Source organism: Gymnogyps californianus, chromosome 2, assembly GCF_018139145.2.
Source record: "Gymnogyps californianus isolate 813 chromosome 2, ASM1813914v2, whole genome shotgun sequence".
NCBI classification, from domain to species: domain Eukaryota; kingdom Metazoa; phylum Chordata; class Aves; order Accipitriformes; family Cathartidae; genus Gymnogyps; species Gymnogyps californianus.
In genome coordinates this window covers 141,565,191-141,585,062 of record NC_059472.1, presented here as the reverse complement: position 1 = coordinate 141,585,062, position 19,872 = coordinate 141,565,191, and the positions used below count along the sequence as shown (strand labels likewise).

Sequence of the window (19,872 nt, the reverse complement as noted above, 5' to 3'; positions counted from 1 at the left end):
GCCTCCCTTTCCTTGTCATACCCTGCAACAAGTTATCGGCCAGCTGGGGGGGCTAAATAATAACGGGATTAGGAAACGTGTGCTGAGCTGACCTATGTACAGACTCCAATAATTCCAAAAGGAAAGACAACCTTTTCTGCAGGTATTACTATGCTGCAGTGGATATGTTGGTAGCCTTACTATTGAATGTCATCTCCCGTTAAGCAAAGATTATAGGATAAATTCTTCCCTTTCTTGTATTGCTATAAAACAGATTTTAAAAGTTATCAGCTTTTTTTTAGTTGAGATCTATACAACCAAAGTATAGAAACACACAAGCCTGTTTAGGCGATGCAAAACTGCATCTGTGAACAGGCCCAACGCCCTTGTGCCTAATGCCCAAAATAATAACCCAAGGTAAATAGAAAATGGTCATTGTCTAAGCGTATTTTCTAGCTACTCTGTCTCTTTAGACAGTGCCTCATTTTGTCTTCTCAGATAATTGCTTTCAAAGTCTAAACAAGCGAACCTCAATGTTCTAATACTCTATAAACGCCCTCCAAACCCCAGAGAAACCCTCGGCCTGCTGGACCACCAGTGCCAGTCGAGGCCTTCGTGGACATAAGCGTAACAAAGAGGCCAAGGCAGAGCACGGGTTTTGGCGACATGAGTTTAGCAGGGCTTTCAAATAGCAGGCTGCCAAACTACGAGCTCCTTCCACTGCTCCGGAGGGGTGCCAGAGCCGCGCCGGAGCCGCCGGTCGTCCGGCCGGAGCCTCTCCTCCTCCGCGGCCCAGTTCCGCCTCCCCGGGCGGAGGCGACTTCCGCAGCCACCGCGGCGGCCGGTCCCCCGCTCCCCGCGTCCCGGGAACGGCCGCGGGCCCGCCCCGCGTCTCCTCACGGCGCCCCGGGCCCGGCCGCCCCCGCGCCTCGCAGACAGGAGCCGCTTCAGGGCTACCGGCACCAGCCCGGCGCGCTGCGGAGGAAGAAGCCGCCCCAACCCGCTCCTTTCTCGGGTGCCCGCCCTCCCGGCTGTGCTGACGGGGGTTGTAGTTGAGCGCCGGGGCCCGAGGACTACCGGTCCCAGGGAGCAGCGGGCGGGCTCTGTCAGGTGGCGTCCAACATGGCTTCCCCGTGCCCGCCGGGGCCGGAGCCCGCGGCTGCGCGGGGCTGCTGAGCACTTTCGGGGCAGCGGCGGTACCGGTACCATCATGCAGAAGATCAAGTCGCTGATGACCCGCCAGGTGAGCGGCTCGGGTCGGGAGGGCAGCGGGGTCCCGCCGCGGGGGGGTCCAGGGCTCTCCCCGGGGGGCGCCGTCCCTGGGCCCACGGCGAGGTGGGGGGCCGGGGCAGGCGTGTGCGGCCGTGCCCGGGCACCCTGATGGGCCTCTGGGGCGCAGGCATCGCCCTCAGCCCGGCTTGTGGGAAGAGGGAGGCCTTAGTGTGTCTTAGCTCTTGGTACGCATGCATCCAGCTTTTTTTTCTCTTTAAATCAAGAAATGGAAGCATGCATAGGTGCCAGCACGGAGCTTGTGTGATAACAGACAAATTGGTGTTAAAGATGACATGACTGGTCTGTGTCAGTTTCCTTTTTTTCACGTATGATTTTGGAGCGCTGGGCCGCGGTACTGTGGCATGGCTTTGTCTGATAGCAAACGCTTTTGATCAAAAGGGAGGCAAGGCAGTGGAGGTACCGGGGAAGCATTTGGGGGGGCACGTATTGAGTGCGTGCTAGAGTACTTAATGTGTTTCTGTTAGCCCACTTCTTTGTACCAGTTGTCTCTAGGATTATGTAGATCTAGTCTACGTTTCGACCAGTATTTCTAAGGTTGTGAGCCTTTTTAAAAGACTCTATTAGAAGATCATTCAAGTCATTCGTGTATACGAAATACCTCTAAAATGAGGCCTGTTTGCCCATGTGTCTAAATTTGAGAACTTAAAAAATCACTTGAGTCACCCACCACATCAGATATTCTAGATAGTTATGGAAAATGATAGGAAAGTCAGAAACTGAACTTCGTTTTTTTTCTAAACTGTGTCCTCAGAGTTGTGATGCTTATGCAGGAGACAGGGCTTAAAAATGGATGCCAGCGTGGAAGCTGAATTTCCAAAATAATGTTCTGCTCCCCTTCAGTGTAGGGGTAAACGATCAGTTTTCAGCTTGACTAAGAGGAGTTGTGGGAAGCCTGCCCAGTGTGGAAATGTTGTGGCCTGAAAATGATGCGACTTACACAATTTTCAGCCTTTGGGAAGGATTAAGTTCTGTTTAGCATTCGATAAGTGAAACTTTTTACTGCTTCTGAAGAGAAGCTGCTAGTACTGCAGATTTTTGAGAGGATGTGTGGAAGATTTCATGTGAAGTATGAGAAACTGCAGCAGTTGCTTTGGTTGTTTGTTACCGTGAATATCTGATGCATAGAGGTGAGTCACCTTTGGTGGTGGTAACTGGAAGGGGAGGATGTTTTGAAATGATGCGCAAGGAAGTCTGAGAATCAAAACCAAAATGAAGAGGTTTTGCATCCTAGGAAGATGAAACAACTATAAAATGTAGTAGTTACCACAGAAGTGATGAACTTGTAAAATACTTTATCGGTTTCAAAGGATAAATACAAACTTTTCTCATCATAAACTCACATAGTAATTGCATAGGTCCTTTTGTTTCAAAGAAAGTGTAGGTACCCGGCGCCTGAAAGGGACTTGGAAACAGTACTGTTAGCATCAACCGCAAGAGTAGGAGGGAAGTCTGCCTGAAAGTCGTGGCTCACGTGAACACCCTGAAGTCTCAAGGGAAGATGGAGTCAGAAGCATAGCTGAAACTTGACTGTTTAGATTCACCTCTGCCTAGGGAGCTGGCAGAAAATGCGCTAAGCAGCATGTTCTGTGGTATTGCTTCATAAAATTGTGAATGTATTGGATGTTCAGCAAACACATACTCAGCTGGTTAATTGATGCTTCCTGTACAAAGCTTCGGTCTACTAGAGCATATTCTATTTATGTGGCTTTATGTGTTTTAAAGAGTAATAATTATATAAAGCAGCTAATGTGGATTATGCATCTTTTTCAGTTTAGTTATGCATAAGGAAAATCAGTCCTAATAGTGTTGTGTGGTAAATAGACAAATATGCCATCAAGCAAAAACAATATAGTTTTGCTACGGAGTAGGTGGCACTTAACTTGAATTCGATTATTTGATTCCATTAAACCATTAAGTTAGTGGAATGAAGTATGTTATGTTTTTTGGACACGTGCATTTTTGAATTTAAAGTAACATCTGGAAGTTGAGAGGATGATATAAGTGAACTTTATGAAGGGAATGTTAGTGAACTGTACTGAAAAGGTACTTACTGCAGCATAAAGTTGGAAATGCTTAGATGTTTGAGGAGCACAATTTATACACCAATGGTCTTGCTTAAACGTTTATAGAATAAGGTCTCAGCCTTTCAGCCTCATGTCAGTGTAATTTATTAAAGGACTTGTAGGTGTATATTCAACACCAGGTAAGACTTGTGCAGTTTGATTGCAAGATACATAAAGTAGTCAATCTTAACTGACTATTAAAATTCTTTTAAAGGGTCTAAGAAGTCCTCAGGAGAGTGTTCATGATCTCAGTCCTATTGAAAGCTTTCGGATTCCTAGTAAGGTATGATACACAGTCCCTCCACTCCCACCCTCTTCATTTTTAGTTTTTTGTTTTATAGTTAGATGACACTTAGTTGTTTTTTTTTTTAACACCAGGTTTGCTATTGTTCTTTTTGACAGTTTTATTTCTTGCTGAAAATCTTTTAAAATATTTTTATGAAAGAATTAAGAGCTGTGAAGCAAAACAGTTCACTGACTCAGAATGAACTTGCATTAAAATTTCTTTCTTGGAACTTTTGAGTTGTCACTGGATGCTGATCTTAATATTATCTAGGTCTCCTGCTGGAATGAAGAAGAAAAAAAAAAAGAAGGAAAAAGAAAAGTGCCTTTTTTTTTTTTTTTTTTTTTTTTTTTTTACTTTGGAAAGTAGATGCTATATGGGTAGGCTGTATAGTTTTAGTCCTGATATTTAGACTCTTCATGGTTTTGGTGCTGTAAGTGTATTATGTAATTTTATGGTTTTAATCTTCAGCATATATAATTAATTTCATGTTCTACTTTAAATATGATGGCTTTATAATAATAATAGTTTTTTGGCTTTTTTTGAGTCTCACTACTTAAATGATGCCAGCTTACTCTTGTCTCACAAATCATGCTGAATAATCTGGGTGTGAGGGAACGATTGTCACAAATATTGACTGCTCCATATACCCTGTTGATCTGAGTGGACGATTCACAAGACTTACTGTGGATGTTGTTTATTATTTTCTCCTAATTTGGACTTTGCCTTTAACCAATGAGATATTTAAGTTACTGACTTGCATTTGGATGCCTTATTTTACAATAGTTTTAAAAAAAACAAAACAAAAAACCCCTTGTGTTTCTTTGTGTCTATACAAGTACTGTGTAATACGTTGCTTGTGCTGAGGCAGACCAGAAAATCAGCGTTACTGTATATTTAAAAAGTCAAGTAACAATCTCTGAATTGGTACATAATACTCTGTTAAACAGTGGGCAATATATTGATTTCAAAGAGCGAAAGTATTCAGTTGCAGCGATGTTGAAAGAACTGTCTCATCTCCGCGGCTTAGATTTCAAAATTGCAGATTCCTGCCACCCACTGAGCGTCCAGTTTCAAACAGTCTTTTTTGCCAGGTTGACTCTCCAGGTAAAAATAGATGTAGGGTATCTTGGCTGGATTTCCATTCTTTAATAGTTAGATGTTATGTGTCTGGTAAGCCTACACCTTGTATCAATAACAATGAGAAAACAAATACCTGTCAATAATTTGTAATTTTTCCAAACATTTGTAATGTGAAAACATTATCTGCAACTGTTCTGCAAACAGAATCTCATTGTAGTTATGAATTCTGTGCCTGAAAAGACAAGATTCCATCAACATTAGAACTTGTCACTTGATTGATTTTTTTTAAAGCTGATAAAATTAGAGTATTATTCTCTTCGGTGCCACAGAATAAGACTTTTATATTTTTCAGTCTTCTACCATGTTTTTTTTCCTTCCAAAATGTTTTAGGTGAGTAGTTCTCAAAATTCTGAGTTGCTTACATTAACTTTTTCATTCTCAACAAGCTGTATTGAGTGAAACTACTATAAAGTTGCATGACTGTGATTAAATGAAAACATGAGATCACAAAAATCTTGAGTAAAATTACTGTGTTTTGATCAGTTTAACTCCTGGCTATGGTCCCAAGCCATTTGTCATGGTAACTTTACTTCCAGCCCTTTTCTTTTGGAGGAACGATTTATATCGTCCTGCCCCCTTAACTTTGCTAAAACCTTTATTGTAGGATTTTACTTTTCAAATGATGAGACATCGGATGAGGCACTGTAATGTGTCTCCTGTCACTGTGAGCACAGACTGAGATATCCTTTCTTGAAAACAGGAGTTTATTGGAGTGGGGAGGGGGAGATATTGTCTGTGGTATGAGTGACCATCAAGGAGATTATATTTCAGTACTGCACAGAAGCTGAAAGTCGTTGAGCTTTTGGATATTGGTATTTGTTTTGAACTGAAGCTATATTCAATGCCATGGCAACATACTGATGTCACAAATCAGAATTACATTATAATTATAGGATCAAGCAGCTTTGCTGGGTATAAGCTAATGCCCCTCAATAATTATTTTGTAATAATGGACAAGTTTGCTAAAGTGAATTCACTTTTGAATGCAAAAGCAAAGACTAAAGAAGGCAACGAGTAAAAGCATAACTTCATACTGTTGCAGACTACTATTTGAAAGCATATGTTGCGCTCTGCTGCCACATTTTAATAACTGGGGTTTTTTATATCTTGAATAACAAAAGTCTCAAGCTCACCAGCCAAATACTGTTTTGATGATAGAATGGTTATGATGCTGCACTTTCATCATCACACTCCCACATTCAAAGTGATATCTCCAGATTGATTTAGGGCAGGTATTACTGAAAGTTTCAAAAGCTGAGTTAAAGCTATAGAGAGCATATAGAATGAAAGAATGAAAGGCTGCAGAGCCAGCATGAATTACTGGAAAGAGCACAAGCCATTGATAGATAATGCTAACTCTAGGGACAAAACCATGTTTTTGAAATGGGGGACTGTCATGCTAGTTTGGAGGTCAAATGGGAAATACGGAGCAGAGGAAGAAGAATATGTTGATGTTGCATCCCCTGAGGAGAAAAGCAGCAAAGTTCATTTGGGTTTTGATGTCTGAAAGTTGTTGGTTTGCTGACTGGTGGCTTGCTGGCAAGCATGTTAGTGATGACTGTGCTTCTCTATTTTTTATTTTTAAACAATGAAATGATTTGGTAGCTGAATATTTTACTGAATACCTCTGGGTGTATGCACTCACATTAACCAGTACTCCAGTAAGTTCTGCAACGATCTTGAAAAACTTCAGTTTGCTTCCGTCACATGAAGGCAAATCGCCAGCAAACTTGCTTTACTTTCTGTTGTAATACAGACTCATACTGCCAACTCGGTCACACAGAGAAATAAGTGTATAATAGTTTAAGTCTGTGATATAGTCTGTAGATAAGGCAAATCTGAACTGCAAGGCCAGATTTCTAGAAGAGGAGGTTTTCTGCAGAGGGATTTCGTATCTTTTTTGATTGAGACACCTTACTTCATTTGTGTGCCCTGATTGCCCTGGGGAACTGTAATTCTTTTTGAACCACTCTGTTATTGCCAGCTTTGTTGTTTCCCAAGCTGATAACAGTTTTGTTTAGTAGATTCTGTCACAAAAGGGTGAGATAGGTATTTTGTACACTTGAATTCAAGGGTGTGGGGTTAATAATGAGTTGACTTTGAATTAGGTTATGTTTATCTTGATGATAATCAGCTCATATGCAATATACAAACATTAGTTGACTTTGTGGCTTATGGTGGTAAACAACAACGAAAGTTTATTTTTTAATGCTTTTCCTATAGATACAGAAGTGTGGCTTTCTTAGGCTGTGTGGATTTCTATTTCCCCAACAATAGCTGAGTGCTTTTCAGGAGTGCATTAAGTGGTGCTGTGACTAATACCTGTTCTATGGATCAGGCTTTGTTGTTCTCTCCAGGAGGAGAATTGTTTTCACACTGTAATGTTTGTTTTGGTAGAGTGAGGGCTTTTTAGTAAGTTCTCTGTATACATACTGAAGAAGGAAAGATCAAAAGAAGGTTCTGGGAATTTCATGTGAAAGATAAGGGAATAACACAAACTTCCCTGTGGGACTGCCTTCCCAGCTGTGGATTAGCTGGGGGGAAAAAAAAGGAAAAAAAAAGTTTTGAGATGAGTTTATAGATATAGTTATACATACATTATGAGACATAATATATAAATATATCTTTTTCTATAGATAAAATTAAAAGATTGTATATATATATAAAAAAATACTTTTATACATTATTTATTTCATGGTGGTAGGATGTTGCAATGTACGTGCTGATTGAATCTGTTGAGCAAGGCCCTCATCCTGGTATTTAGGATTAGCTTTTAACAGGTGTTACCCAAGTTCAGAATGGAGGGATATAAATTGACAGCATGTTCATTGGTGTGTTTTTGGCTCATGACAGAGAGAGAGGCTGTGTCCAAAGGAGTACAGCGCAGACTTGGCCCCTGGCACTCTCTGTGTAGAGGTGCATAGGTTATTGCTGACCTTCAGCTTCTAATTAGATTAGAAACTTTTTAGATTTTTTTTTTTCCTCCGAGTAGTATCAGTTAACTGTTTTCAATGTCTTTGCTTCCCAAGTGTTTCGGTTGATAGTGACTGGAATGCAGAAGGTGTTTGCTTCAACTCTCTACCAGTAATGCATCATTTGACAGAGCAATATTGGGTTTGGTGTTACAGGCAGTGTAGAATACAAGGAGAGCGGGAGTGTGACGCACTTGGGAAATAGCTGGGTAAGTCATCTAAAACTTGCTGAACTGCATTTCAGATGAGTCTGCAATGAAATGACTCTTCTGAAATGTATTTCAAGGCATTGCCACAGGCTCCTAGACCTGTAAACTTCTATTTCCATAGAACAGGAAGGCAAAACGATGTGAGAAGTGTGTGGACGCGAACGCTGTGTTTTATTTAGCAGTGGCTTCTTCAAGTACACAAAGCTGTCAGACAGATAGGGTTTTTCTTCTTTTTTTTTTCCTTTTTCTTTCTCTCCCCAGAAACTGTCTTTCACTGATCTGTTTAGGTGGCATTATGAAAGAGAGACCTGCTGCTTAGGGTTGCACTAATTGTAACCTGAAAGGAAGTATGTTTGACAGGGTAAATTGTCTTTCCATGAAAGTATGATCCAAAGTACTGGCAAAAAAAATTTGCACATTTGGCACCACAAGTGATGCAAGTTTTATGCAGGAGGTGAAGTCTCTTGCTGAACAAAACTTTGGAAAAATGAGTAGCCCATGAAACAGCATCTTAGATGGCAGTGTTGGCCTATTATTGCTTGGAGAGTTCCTAATGCTGAACATGTGTATTGACCTAGGCAGGTGCATTGAAATGAATGCTGTGGGGTCCACCTTGCCAATGTGCTGCTCTTCCTGATCTCCTATGTATCTAATTGATGTAGTTTAGCAATGGCAAAGTTCTCTGCATGATTATCATCATATGATTCCCTCTGTGCCAATTTTTAATAGGTTTTTCTATTCAGAATAGCACTTGGAATTGCTGAATTTACAGAAAATTTACATTAAGTTTACTGACAAGTGTGTTTTAATGTTGACTTTTTCTTTTTAGAGGCAGATATTTAAGTGGCAATAGCTAGAAAAGTTTTGAGGTAGAAAAGTGCCTTGAGTGATTTAATAGAGTTTCTCTCTCTACCTCTGCAAAGTGTGTGAGTACTAGCTCCACAGTGCTAAATCTGGCCTTCCCTGAGGCCTCTGAAACTATGGGCTTGATATGTATCTAGTAATTTTTTTTTGTATTTCTAATTGAAGGGATGAGGAAAATCGAGTATCAGCAAATTAACTTTAGCCAAGGACGTTTGCTTCCTTCAGTGATGAGTGAATAGATTGGCCTTGAGCGTGTTAGTTATTTGAAAGTAGTGGAGCATGACGTACTGGAAGCTGCAGTTTATCACAGCATAAAGTCTGGTAGCAGATAGTGTAATTTATATGGGAGCTTAAGTTTATCCTGGAGAGTTGTTCTCATTAGACTGCTTTTCTAGAAGGAATGAACAAGGTAAAGAAAAACCCTGTCCATTTAATAAATCTTTTCCTAGGTAGTGTTTTGGCAAGAAACACCGAGATGAACGTTCTGAGACAGGATAAAATGGTTCCTTAGTAATTTTCCCAGCCACATCAACATCAGCTTTATTTTTGTGCTGAAAACTGTGGTCTTCTACAAAGACAAAAAGGTCATTGATTAGGTTTCATTGAAATGCTAATAGTAAAAACAACCCTCCCAATTTATTATCACATGGCTCTAAATCCAGAATATGGGTCCACGATGGCTTTCTGAATACATCTTCAGGGGATGTCAGTCACCATTGACCTGTGGCGTTAACATATCATTTCACCAATATGACAAGATATCAATAGTCTAGAAATTCCAATGATCCTAAAGATTTTTTCTTGGGTTTAGTTTTTCTTCTTTTTTCTTTTAACAAACAACCATGCAGGAACTTGTAGCCAAGTATCAGATGACAAATTCGATGATTCCATTTGCAGTGGTTCAGTGGACAAATTAAGCTGACCTTGTTGCCTATCTTGGATAATTTTTAATTGTAGTTTCATATAGCTAAAACTCAATGTACTGTAAGATGTTAAGCTAATTTATAGAGGGATATACAGCATAAAGCTGCCATTTGTTAGGGAGTCTAGAGGGAAATAATTTTTTTGTTTGTTTTAAAGGACAGGAATACATATGGTTAGATAATAGATTCATTGCTTTATAAATTAAATTACTGTAAGAGCAGTATGCCATTGCATATGAATGTGTATGTCCTCTGCCAATCCATGCATCCTCATGTGATGGAAACTTCAAAACCATAGATTAAAAAATTGAAACAGACTCTAAATGGACTATTTCTCAGGAATCTTTTCATTCTCATCCCTCATAACCTGCCCTCCTCCCTCCTCTCCTCTGTTTCTCATGCTCTTAGTAAAGCTGAAACGTGAGGTGGAAAGGTGTCACCGCCGGGTGTATTGTGTGCCTGGAGCTGAAGGGACGGGTCTGCCTGCGTGGACCCCTGCGTGTCTCTTCGGTGCCGGTATGGTGCCACAGGCCTTTCCCTGCCGGCTTGCTGCAGACTCGTCCTGTTGGTACCATCTGCTGTCAGTGCCACGTAGCTAACCCAGCCTTTGCCTTTGAGCAAGGCACTGTTGTGGCTTGTGGCATCACGGGCGTGTGCTCACTAAGAGCAGGACTGTGCTCAAAACCCATTTTTAAGAATTTGTCTAAAGAATAGCATAATTTTGCTTTGTTATTGATATTTATTGTTGTTATATTGTTATTTATGCGTATTATTTCCTTATTTCTCTCACGTCTGTTGGTGCACTGCCTTCGTCCGTGCCTCCCCTTGCACAGCCTCCTGCCGGGTGCGTGTGTGGTTGGGAGCTGGGTTGCTGCGTTCACCCCGCGGGGCGAGGCAGGTTTCTCCATCTGGCTGCACGTCAGCCAGCGCCGCCGGGAAGCGCTGGTGGCAGTGACTGAGTCGGGCGTTTTCAGACGGTCCCTCTGCGGAGATCCGAGGCGCTTGGGGCCTCACGGGAGAGGAAGAAGGTGGCTCCTCCATGGCTTTTCTCCGGATTACCCTCTGCCCCATCTCGGCTCGAAGCCGCCTTCCAGCTGCGGCTTCGCCCGCGCTCCAGCGGGTGGCGCCCGAGCACCGCCTGGCGGCAGCGGGCCGGGGGCCGGGGGCCGGGGCCGGGAGGCGGGGGCAGACCGGCCGCCCTCTCCTTTGGCCTCGATTGTGCCCGCTCGTGTCACCGAGGGGTTCCCGCCGCTCGGGGACACGAAATGTGGTTGAAATGTGGTTTCCTCTGTATCGGAGCCATTGCTTTTGGCTCCCCCTCTCTTTTTTTTCTTTTTTCTTTTTCCTGCCAGAGGTATTTTAGAGGAGCAGCGGCTCCTTCTGATGCTTTCCCAGACTGTTCACTTGTCACCCCTTGACTGTCTCTAATTGTGTAGAGAAACAGCACGTTGCTTTGTATTTAAAATGTCACTTTGCCTCATAATGTGTACGTGTTGACCTTATTTCAGTTGATGTTCAAAATAAGCGAGTTAGTGGTTGTTTAGTCAAGTAATCCAAAATCTGATGCCTCCAGCTGGTGAAATAAGCCACTGAGTTCTTGGTGATGAAAATACTGGCACCTTGTCCCACTGTAACAGCTTGGCATTGTTGGGAGGCTTGGGGTCTTTATGGGACGCTTCAGTCCACTGGATCGCTTCACTGGGGTTAAATTCCAATATCGAGCAATTTGATCCATTTTATCTTGAGTTTTGGTGAAAGAATATCCTGGCAATTCTCCCTTTTGAGTCTCTGATAAAGGATTTTCATTCCTTCGGTGGGAACAGCCTGCAGGAAAGGGCTAATATTAGTTGAAATGTCCAGTATAGGAGGGGAAGAGGAGGCTCAGGCTCAGTCCTTTGTGGAAGCAGCTGGGTTGTTGAGAAGACGTTCCAGGGGAGATCGTGACAGCAAGGAGGGGGATGCTCACCTCTTGAATATTAGCTTTCAGAAAGCTGGCATCTCTGCTTAGACCACCCTGCTAGTTGGAGAAAAATCTGAAATCTGTTAATTTTGTGCAAAGAAGGCAGATCTGTTCTGGTTTTGCCTGTAAAAAATTCAAGTGTTTAATGGCATGACTTTTATTACAATGAAGCCTGAGAGCTGAATTGACAAATTATATGTTTGTAGTGGCGTTGTCTACCTTACATTTACAAAGATGGTTCTTCTGGTTTAAAAAATTCAGGTTTTGTTTGTTACATTTTTATGGGTTTTTTTTGCTTCTGGAGAAATACCCTGCCAATTTATTTTTACTTTATTATGAGAATTTCTAAACTTTGGGAGGAAAAAACTGTGGACTCAGCATGCATTTGTGCCATAAATGTATTGATGAAGAAGTGTTTAAGTGATCTGCAACATTGAAGTCTGCACTGTATTCTCTGAAAAGTTTCAAATATCTTGCTGTTTGTAATGGGAAGAACAAGCCACAGCGTACTGATCTTTCTGTTCTTTGCCATTGCTTCTTGTACTAATGTTGTAAGTGGCTTTTGAAAAATATTTGTTTTGGTAAAACATTGTTCTTGTTAGGATGTGATATTACATCATGGAAATCCTTTTTTGTTTTGTGAAGGAGGAGCTCAGAGAACTACGTGAAGAACCAACTGATCCTCAAGCTCAGCAAGAAATAATTAACAGCATTGAAGAAGTTTATTTTTCCAATGATTCCTTTGATATTGTGAAGTATGAGTTAGAGGTAAGTTGTCTTCTTAAGAGAAAAAACAGTAATATAACAAAAAATGAGCGTCAAAAGTATGCTTGTTTCAATGAGCTATTCTTCGTTTTGTTCTTATATCTTGCATTAATGCAAAACTGTACCCTCCCACCTCATCTTGCGGTTGTGTGGAGCTTCTAGCATATAGTATTGGTATGGAGTCTCTTTTTTTAACGTGGTAGAATTCATGTCAGTTGTGCTAACAGGCACTTCATAATTTAAACTATTGTGAAAAAGCCAAAATAGTTGGAGGAAAAAAAAAATCCGTTCTATATTTTGGGTATTTTCTTGGCAAACTGACTGAGACATAATAATTTCAATGATTAGGGGCGTTGTGTGTATACATATATGGCTTAAAATAAGGTGACTTTGAGGTAATTATGATATTACATGATGTAATTATGATAATACATTGTTTATCTTGACACACATTTATTTCAGTATCCATTGTTTGCAATAATGAATTAATTCTGCAAATTAGATGGCAGAAGCAATAAGAATGTTTCTTTAATGGAATTGATGGTTAGTTACTACTACATGTGTATTTAACATCCTTTAATTTCTCACTGAATTTAATTTGTTGTTTACATGCAGAGGCTTCCTCCAGTACTTAGTCTTCAAGAACTGGAAGAGTACAGAGACAAATTAAGACAACAGCAAGCTGCTGTAAGTAAAGTTGTTTCCTCTGTACCCTCGAGCAATTTGTTGTATTGTCTATAAGTATAGCCAGAAGTATAACTGAAAAAGTTTTGATTTCTTAAACACATAAGATACTAAGTATTTTTTCTTTTAATATTATGTTGTGTGCTTTTATAGTGGAATATCATATCAGTAAATCATATAATCATATGAAATCATGGAAGTAAGTCTTGGTGCTAAGTATTGAAACAAGGAGCAAATGTGCTAACTGTTTCTTTAGAAACTTGATTTTCTGAATGTTCAGCTTTTCCTGTGTATTGCAAAAAAAGTAATGTTCCACACAGCGCTGAATAGTGCGGTAGTATCTCTTTTTTTGAGGGATTTCTGGCAATGTAAAACATAAAATGTTTTAAAAACTCTTTCCCTAGAGTTGCTATTTTCTCTTATTTTTCATTTGCCAATTTGTTAATCGCCCACAAGGGTTTCTAGTGAATACTGGTACAGAGTTATTACGTAATAAAACAAATGAAATGTAACAGTGAGTAAGAACTATAATTTATGGGGGGAAATTGGAGTTGCAGCTTCTGAAAAGTACTTGTTACATTTCAGGCTTTTTAAATTATTGATTCATTGCTCTTTTAAAGCTGAATAATATGGTACAGGAAACGAATGTATTAACTGTGGCATTTGGAGAGTACCTGCAAGTAAAATAACAGTAGTAATCCTAATTCATGTCTTTAAATGAATGAAATGTACAGAAGGAGAATATTGGATCGTTAACAACACATAGAGAACGAGAACAAGTTTCTTCTGCCTAAGACTGCTTTTCCCAGAATAAGCCTATGAAATTTTGTAAAGTATTAGTGAGAAGTTGAGCAAATGAATATTCCATGTTTCTCACCAAGAGGTATAAGGAAAGAAGTTGAAAGTGGGTGGTGGTTTTTGGTTTTGTGTCATTTTGGTTTTGGGTTTTTTTTAAAGTTTAAGAGGACATCTGGTGGTGACCTAGTTTTGCAAGGAAATACACACAAGGCTGAGAGACAACTTCAATGAGATATGCTGGATAATCCTAATACCTGTTATCAATGTTTTGGCCATTCTACCTGCACAATGGGAACTGGCTGCAGCTAAGGGAGTTAGTTTCAGTGCACGGCTGCTGCTGAAACATGTGAACTGGAAGGTGCATGTAGCTGATGAATAATAGGGGTGAGAACTGAGCACAAGGTTTCCAGGAAATATGGCCCAGATGTGTCTTTCTTTTAGAAAACAAACAAACAAAAATTCTCAAAGCCAAAACTTTTGACAAGAAACACGTGTCCAATTCTTCCGCCACCATCCCCCCAGTCAGGATTAGGGCTTTCTTGCGTCTTCCTTAATCTAGTGTAAATGTGATTCTGCTGTAGGAAGGAATTGTTGCTTGGGTTTATTTTCCTCATTGGGCATGTTCCAAGTTGCTAAAATTTCTTGTATGCTGTATATCATGGCCTTGTGTCATATTTCCAGGTGGAGTGTGAGAGACTGTTGCATGTTGTCTTCTCCTGTCTCAATTATTGTCCATTTATTTTGTGATATGTCATTTAGATTACTGTCTGTCTTAAAGGACATTAGTGTCCTTCATGGAAGATGGTACTGCAGAATGTTGTATGTTGTTAGTTCAGTCCTAAAAATATCTTAATGCTGATTGTGTATAGATTATTAGATAGAGGACTCATGATGTCTGTTGACAGATCACACAATACTCTGCTTTTGAAAAAGAATAAATACTGCCTTTTTCACTTCAGTGCCTGTATCTATAGCTGCCATAGGATTTTACAACAGTGGTTTAGAGATAATTCCAACTTCTGAATTTCTGTAACACAAATCACTCAAATGAGTGTGTATTATAGGTAATAGAGCTCTGATCTTCCAGTTCTCACTGACTGTTACCATCTGCTTTTGCACAGCTGATCTTGGTCATGCCTTTGTTTTCAGGGTCACTATAGACTCTGTATTTTCTGTATTTTTCCCATTACAGTTTTCCATTCCATTGGATGGATTCCAACTCACTCAAGACTTCTTTAATATGCGTATCATGACAGCTTTAATTTGTCTTATCATCTTGGTACAGACAATTTGAATTACAAGGCTTTTTAGTTGTATGTCTGTTTGGCTTAATTTTAATTAGTAGACTGATATCCTGAGCTGTATCTTTTTTTCTTCAGGAGGTGAAATATTTTTTCCTAATGTGATTAGGAAAGAGAAAATTGTTTTAGAGAAAATTGTTTTGGAGAAAATTGTTTGGTCCCCTCAAAGAACATTGTTGTTTGCATGCATTGATAACTGTAGCCACATTCATTGCTAGCAATTGCAATTCTGGATTCCAAAAGTTAAGAATTAAAAAGTAAATCAACACAATTGTATAGAAGATGCCAAAAGGGGTGGGACAATTTGGAAATTAATAACCTGGGATAATATCACTCATCCAAAATAAAGGAAAGAGAATAGCTTGGAAGCTCAGAAAAGTGGTATCACTGAGTTCAGGGAAAGAAAAAAAAAAAGATATGGTTGTGGCAGATGCTTGACAGTGTTGAGATTGTTATTAGTCAAGGGTAACTGAGAACTTGCAAAACAAAAAAAAGCAGTGTAAAAACTGAAAAACACATCTTTTATTCATGTGTACTGCTTGATGAATCCCTTTACCAGTGAAGAATCACACTGTTAGATTTGTACTAGGGCAATGCATGACTCACAGGTATATCCCTGTCCTAAAGTTTTTACAGATACAAGGCTAGTGGAAAGAACAGGTTGGAAAAGGGAGGTGAAAATTTCACAGGATATAGACTATGCAGAGAACAAAACTTCTTTAGAGCGCCAAGGTCATGTAGGCTTGTGTAGCTTTTGGCCCAATAACAGCCTTTCCTGTCCCCACCCTGCTCTGGAGTGGTTCCTTTGCTGTCCTGCAGAAGAAAGCTATATTATTTGTAGAACAACTAAGAGGTTTTAAAAGTGTTTGGTGATTCTGGGCGTTTTTTAATGTGGAAGGAGGAAAGCATTGCTAGATACATGTCCCCTGTCCAGACTGCCAGCTGATGATATCGGAGTACTTTGAACACCATTTGTGTGCAGATGCTCTTCCAGAGGATGGGAACTAACCTGGTGGAGCCACTCTAAGTTTGTTACAGGAATGCTGACCGAAGATCTCATCTTTGTGCTATGTTTGACTAAGCAGTCAAATATATACAAACCTCCTCATCTCTCTTTCCCAGTAGTGCATTGTGGGCTGGCTGACTGTCATAGCCAGTTTTATTTTCATTTCTGGGAGTATTGTTCCCCAAGAAGAATATAGAGCAATACCAATAATTTCTTTGTCATGTTTGAAACTGTTTCTTCTTAAATATTTGTAGTTCTTGCTGAAAAACAAAACAAAACACACTATTCTCAAGCTTGGATTTATATGACTGTTACTGTTGGATTTTTTTTTTTAAGCTTGTATGTTTGCGCACAAGAGACTGATCAAGGTAGCAATGCCCATTTTTAAATTCAGTACAGACAGCAGCTCTCAGTAGCATTCCACTTACCGTTAGTTCAGAACGATGGAGAAAATTTTAAAATACGCATGATCTGTGTACCCTAAAGAAAGGGTATAATGTGCACAGGGTGAATATTCATTTTGACATGGATTTTATTTATTACAATATCAGTCTGAAAGGTAGGTGTCCTTATGGCATTCTTAGATCTCCATGGTAGATGGTTAACTTAAATTTGTACTCTAGCAGTACCACAAGCAGAATGTAAGCAGTTGTAGTGTCCCATATTATTTCTATTTTCTATTCCAGCGTGTTCCTTAACAAGCAGAGAGGTAAGGGATTAATTTAAAAATGCCCACTAATTCCTAGATGGAACTGTAAACATTTTTCTTATCTTGCTCCTAAGGAAATGTGATTGTCATTTTTAGGATTTTTTACCTTGTTGTGGCATATTTATTAGTAGTTTGAAAACTACAGAACTAAATGATATGGAATCACAAACTTGTAGAACGTTAGTATAGGGATGGTCTACTTAATTGAGATTGCTATGTATCACATGTAATATTCTTTTTAAGGTATCTAAGAAAGTTGCAGACTTGATTCTTGAAAAACAGCCTGCATACGTTCAGGTAAGACAACTAACAGTCACCTTTTAAGAGTAAACCACTCCATTTTGTGCTGTTATAATGCTGCTCTTGTTTCATTGAGGATTAAATCTAGTAATTTGTTAGTAGAGATGGTAGTGCCTGGAACTAGCTGTCTATGTATGCTAAACCTGTATCTGTGGAGTGAAAAGAACCAAGGGCGTATTGAGCTGGAGGCCCTTAGGATGATAAAGGCTTTGGCATATGACCATTTTAAGAAGGCTTACTGAAAACATGAATTCACAGGCTTGACTAATACCTGTAATGGACTTAAACAGGAGCTTCTTTAGTGCCTGTGTTTAGGAATGGTTTCAGATTTTTTTCTGTAAGAGAAAACAGCAATGACCTTTCTTAAGAGCACTTAACCAGAAACCTGCCACTAATCTCAGGCAGTCATGAGAAGAAAGCTGGAAGCCAAGAGAAGACTGAGCTGGAAATAGAGCCTCAACATGTCAAAGATCTCTGAGAGCAAAACAAAGCAAAACTGCTTTAGCTGCTTGCAGTAGAATATTGCCATGGCTTCTCTCCTTACTCCTAAAACATAATTGGAACAGCTGTCATAATGATTCTCTAAAGAGAAGGTAGGTTTTTTCTACCCATTTATTTTTAATAATGCCCCTATACATTTGGTCTGCTCTGCCCGATTTTATCTGATCTTTCCAGGAAACGATACTGAGAATTCTGCAAAATGAAAACTTGGGATTGTTATCAAAGTAGTCTGGGAATTATCCTGTGATGGATAATTCTGTGTGTGTATAGCACCTTGCGTAAGCATTGTTATACCAGTGATTATGGCAATTCTCATTTTGGTCAAGAAGCTGGAGAGAGTGTGGGAGGACAAGGATGGCTGCATTTGGTGGTAGAGGTCTCTCTCTTCCCCCCGCCCCGTCCTTTCTCCTCTCCTCTCTTCTCCTTCCTCCTTAACCTTCTTCCTGTTACTTCCCTCCCTTCCTTGTCTCCTGCTTCTCAGCTGATACACTGTTGCTGTAGGCTAGGGCTTGTACCTCCTGGGTGTTAACCCGTGGTAGATGTCATGGAGCTAGAATCATCTTCCTCTTTCATCCAGAGGGCACGGCTTCCTCTTCCGCTCGCTTGCGCTCGTGGCCCACACATCCAGCCTTGGTGACCTTGCAAGTGTCTCATCTGGGCTCTGGCATTTCGCTGGGTGGAAGGAGGAGTGCTGCTTTTTAAAGAAAAATAGGGGGTGAGCATTGCTTGTGTCATCTCCTGCAATAGCTGGTGGAAGAAAAAAGCTGTAAGGGTAATATTATTTCAGTTTTAGTAAAAGGAGTCAGATGGGAGGCTATTGCAGAAGGAGGCTGGGTAAGTGCTGCAGTGGTTGAGTCTTCATAAGATAGTGTAGAGGGGGGCAGAAAGGGTAATTGTACAGTATCAAATCCTTCTGGTATAGTTTTGCTGTTGTGCCTGTTCTGAATTGGTGTTGTTGAGCGAGTGCTGCTTTTTCTGAATCCAGCAGCTTCACTTTGAAACCCCCCTCTCAATGCGTAATAGTACTGTGGAGAACGTACTTCTTGCATTTTGCTGAGTAACGTTAATATTCTTATCCCAGCAACATCTTAGTGAGGTGCACATGTTTTATACCAAGAAGTTTTTTCAGATGTTCCAAAGGGACAGTTAAAAATCCATCGTGCCAGTAAGAATCTTTTAAAAACATTTCTCAAATGCATATTTGCCTGATTAAGTCAGTAATCCTTCAGTGTTACATATGGGCACAGGCTTGCACAAAGTTATTCTTGTCAGTAGACTTACTTATCGGAGATTTCTGGTGGGTGTCATAGGACTCACTTTCCCACTGACTCATGAAATGAACGTCCTGATGTGCTGTGGGTACTTTGTAATGGCAGCTCCAGTTCAGTGTCCAATTACAGTAACAAGTCGTTAGAAAAAGCAAAAATGGAGTTGACTCTTTGTTTCCTGGACACGCCGTTTCCACTATGCAAAGGAAGGTGTGGGGAAGTCATGGTTTGCACCCCATTCCTAGTATGAAGTACTGGTCTAACAGGCACTACTATGGGCTGAGAGAGGCATGGCACAGACATGAGGCAAGGGATTTATAGTTTTCCCTCCTCCTTAGAAGGAAAGGAATGCTTTAGGAACAACCAATAGGTGGAAGATTGTCTTTGAGAAGAGAAAAAATGTATTCAGCCCTAAATGCTGGACGGAAGACTCCCTCTCTGAGGGCCATTAGGCTGCACTCTCTCCCTGTGCTTCTCCATCCAGTCACGTTCAAAGGAAAGATTTTACAGATTCTTTGCAAGAGGCAAGACCGGAATGGAATCGCTCCTTATTGTGTGCATTTCCTCATGAAAAAGAGAACAATGGCCTTTTGAATAGCTCTGACATTTGCAAAGTAGGTTTTTAGTGAGAAGTAAGTACTGAGGAAAGTCATCTTTGAATTCGGTTTCTTAAGATATTATGCATATCAGCAACTAAGCTGTCATTTGTCCAAAAGCAACATTGGTAACATAAAAGAGGAACTATTTTTGGTGAAAGATGCAGCTCAGTGATTTGTCAGAATTACTTGTATCTTTGGAGACTGACCAGGAGCTGATACTAAACTGAACTAAACTTTAAACTTGTTTTTGCT

General features: G+C 40.3%; 1 protein-coding gene across 1 annotated transcript in view; it reads left to right on the top strand.

The window, feature by feature from the left end:
* Positions 1 to 1,138: 1,138 nt before the first annotated feature.
* Positions 1,139 to 19,872, top strand: part of VPS50 (VPS50 subunit of EARP/GARPII complex) — a 97,786-nt gene continuing 79,052 nt past the window's right edge. The window contains exons 1-5 of the mRNA XM_050891692.1: positions 1,139 to 1,222; positions 3,550 to 3,618; positions 12,335 to 12,457; positions 13,070 to 13,141; positions 17,196 to 17,249. Of these exons, the coding sequence (XP_050747649.1) occupies positions 1,190 to 1,222; positions 3,550 to 3,618; positions 12,335 to 12,457; positions 13,070 to 13,141; positions 17,196 to 17,249 (351 nt within the window). The 5' untranslated portion in view covers positions 1,139 to 1,189. The remainder of the gene's footprint in view (positions 1,223 to 3,549; positions 3,619 to 12,334; positions 12,458 to 13,069; positions 13,142 to 17,195; positions 17,250 to 19,872) is intronic.